The sequence below is a fragment of the Austrofundulus limnaeus genome, unplaced genomic scaffold, assembly GCF_001266775.1.
Source record: "Austrofundulus limnaeus strain Quisiro unplaced genomic scaffold, Austrofundulus_limnaeus-1.0 Scaffold675, whole genome shotgun sequence".
NCBI classification, from domain to species: domain Eukaryota; kingdom Metazoa; phylum Chordata; class Actinopteri; order Cyprinodontiformes; family Rivulidae; genus Austrofundulus; species Austrofundulus limnaeus.
This window is the reverse complement of record NW_013953077.1, coordinates 102,985-105,522: the sequence shown is the minus strand read 5'-3', so window position 1 is coordinate 105,522 and position 2,538 is coordinate 102,985. Positions and strand designations below refer to the sequence as shown.

Here is a 2,538-nt window from a genome sequence, read left to right as displayed (position 1 = left end):
ACTTCTTACTTACTTACTTACTTACTTACTTACTTACTTACCTTACTTACTTAGTTACCTTACTTACTAAATAGGAGCAGCTCAGTCTAGCTGTAATATATAACCTTTGATTCAGCCTTGCTTTACTTTTAAAGTATCAGTGTCACACAGTTTTAGGTAGTACTAAGACTTGTGTGTTTTTCCAGATTGTTGTACCTAGAGTTGAGTGTTCTCAGGCTGCAGTCCAGGTCCTTCAGAGCTCCGATCAGAAACCTCCAGCGGTTCAGTCCCACCTGAGTGTTATACAGGTGAGGGTCCAGGATAAAAACAGGGTACAGCTCCTTACAGTCTCTCAGAGCAGCCATCAGTGCTGGGTTGTCATGTAGCCTGAGGCCCTTTCGGAACCAGTGAATACATGTGTGAGCCATGCCTGTGGATCTGTGAACACAAACGGGAAAACATTCAGTATCATATAACAGAGGAGGGGAAAATAAAGATTGAAACACACTATAGCGCTCAAGCAAAACGTCCGGGAAGCTCATCCAACAACACAGTAAAGTTATAGCATCACATCAATTATAATTTTGTAGATACATTCGCATAATATTGCAAACAAGACCTAATAATAAATATGTACACAGAGAGGTTCTGGGTTCAAAACTATTACACTGAACTGCAGAAACAAGAGCTGTCACTGAATATCTGATAAAATAAGTTGCAGGTGATTTTTTTTTTTTACAAGCTATTACCGTGAGTCTTCTATCACCGCAGACTCCGCTCTGGTGCTGTTTTGTGAACGCTAAAATCGCTCGGTTTTGTAACAGGCACGCTCGCTGTTACAAAACGAGGAAACAGCTACGTAAACATCAAAACCAGCGAGAAGGGGTTTCTGCGGAACCAAAGTAGGCGTGACACAAGAGTAGGCGTGTCTAAAACATAAACACTGTGGGCTACGAGGCCTACATGACGGTATCCTTAGACCCTGGTTGACCTCTATACAGCCTGACCCTGACCCCAGCACTAAGGTTAACCAGGAGAAATGTGACCCAAGTAGGGGTCTCCAGAAAAAGTGGTGCCACACAGTAACGCTCCTTTTGTTCTTGTCCAATCAGGTGGTGCCGTACGGTGACGCCCCCTTTTTTTGCTTGTCCAGCCGGGTGCGTGTCTTTAACAAAGCCCGTCAAATCAGATGTGTCGCTTTAGAATCGCCTTTTGTTGGGACACGCCTACTCGTCCGCAGAGACCCACGTAAACATCAAAACCAGCCAATCAGGAGAGCGTGTTTGTTTGGCTGCACTTTGCCATCTTCACCAGCAGAGGTCACCGTGGTCTTACAATCGGAGCTTAAAAGTCTTTATGTATTTAACCAGCGTTTTAATATCTTCTGTTTTCTAAAAGCTGCTTTGATTCTATTCCGATATAGCGATAATAAAACGAGACAAATATATATGAACAGACCAACACAACAAAAGATAGTTATAACACTGAAGACACCGAGTTTTCGCTGGATTGCACTCGTCAGCTCATCGTAGCTCGCCGTGATCGTATAGTGGTTAGTACTCTGCGTTGTGGCCGCAGCAACCCCGGTTCGAATCCGGGTCACGGCATTGTGAAACAATGTCACGGCAGATGAGCTTCTTTTACTTTATTTTTCCTAAATACCACCAAAAGGATTTCTTATGTTTATAAGCGATCGATATCTTCTTGAGCAATGAATATAGCATATAATAATATATTAATATATTAATACTGAGCAATATCCAGCAGCTGTAATGTAGAGAGAGAGAAAACAGCGTCAACAACATAAACTACACCACCACGAGTGGCAAAAGTTTTTGTAACTGAATTCAGTTCTCAGTTGAATAAAAAGATGATTCTACAGAAGAAATCACCCCATCTACCACTCCTTTACTAGTATTTGCCAGACATGGCCACCAGGGGGAGACATTGTTCACATAAACTGAGACACTTTTCAGTTTTACAGGTTTGGAAAACTGACAAAAATCACACAAAAGTGCAGTTTGTGACACCTAAAAATAATTGTCAGTTTCTTCAAGCTTGCTAAGAAACACAAAAAACTAAAACAAACGTTTACAATATGACTTTTTTTTTTTAGATTCAGAGCAAACTGGGGAGTGGATGACTTACAGGAGATTATTTTATGAAGGTGGTGAGATGATTTTGGCTGTAATCCTCAAGTCAAAGTGACCCGAGATGCCTCAGTTTTAATCTTTGTGGACCATTTTGACCCAAGAGCAGCAGGAGGGTTAATGCCACTAAGTTACGTTCTGTCAGCTAAATTTGAAGAGAACAATGAATAACAGAAGTGGGGATTTCTGCAAAAATGAAACTAGGCCCACACCGCAGCAGTCCGTCGCATACTCAGAGTTTTAAAGTAACTAAGTACAAATACTGTACTTAAGTAGAAATTTTGAATTTATGCTTTAACCTCAGTTTATTTTCAGTACCTCCTTCCTGTCATGTGCAAGGAGAAATAGAAATTCTTATAAAAATTAAAGTGAGGAACATCAAAACTCTTTGGTTGTAGTGTACTTTAAC

General features: G+C 40.9%; 1 protein-coding gene and 1 non-coding gene across 2 annotated transcripts in view; one reads left to right on the top strand and one right to left on the bottom strand.

Moving 5' to 3' along the window:
• Positions 1-947, bottom strand: part of cry5 (cryptochrome circadian regulator 5) — a 10,393-nt gene extending 9,446 nt beyond the window's left edge. The window contains exons 1-2 of the mRNA XM_014027702.1: positions 729-947; positions 196-417 (exon numbers count right to left, since the gene is read on the bottom strand). Coding sequence (XP_013883156.1) covers positions 196-407 — 212 coding nt within the window. The 5' untranslated portion in view covers positions 408-417; positions 729-947. The remainder of the gene's footprint in view (positions 1-195; positions 418-728) is intronic.
• Positions 948-1,514: 567 nt separating this feature from the next.
• Positions 1,515-1,586, top strand: trnah-gug (transfer RNA histidine(anticodon GUG)). Its single transcript has one exon. It is a non-coding gene; the product is annotated as a tRNA-His (tRNA).
• Positions 1,587-2,538: the final 952 nt, after the last annotated feature.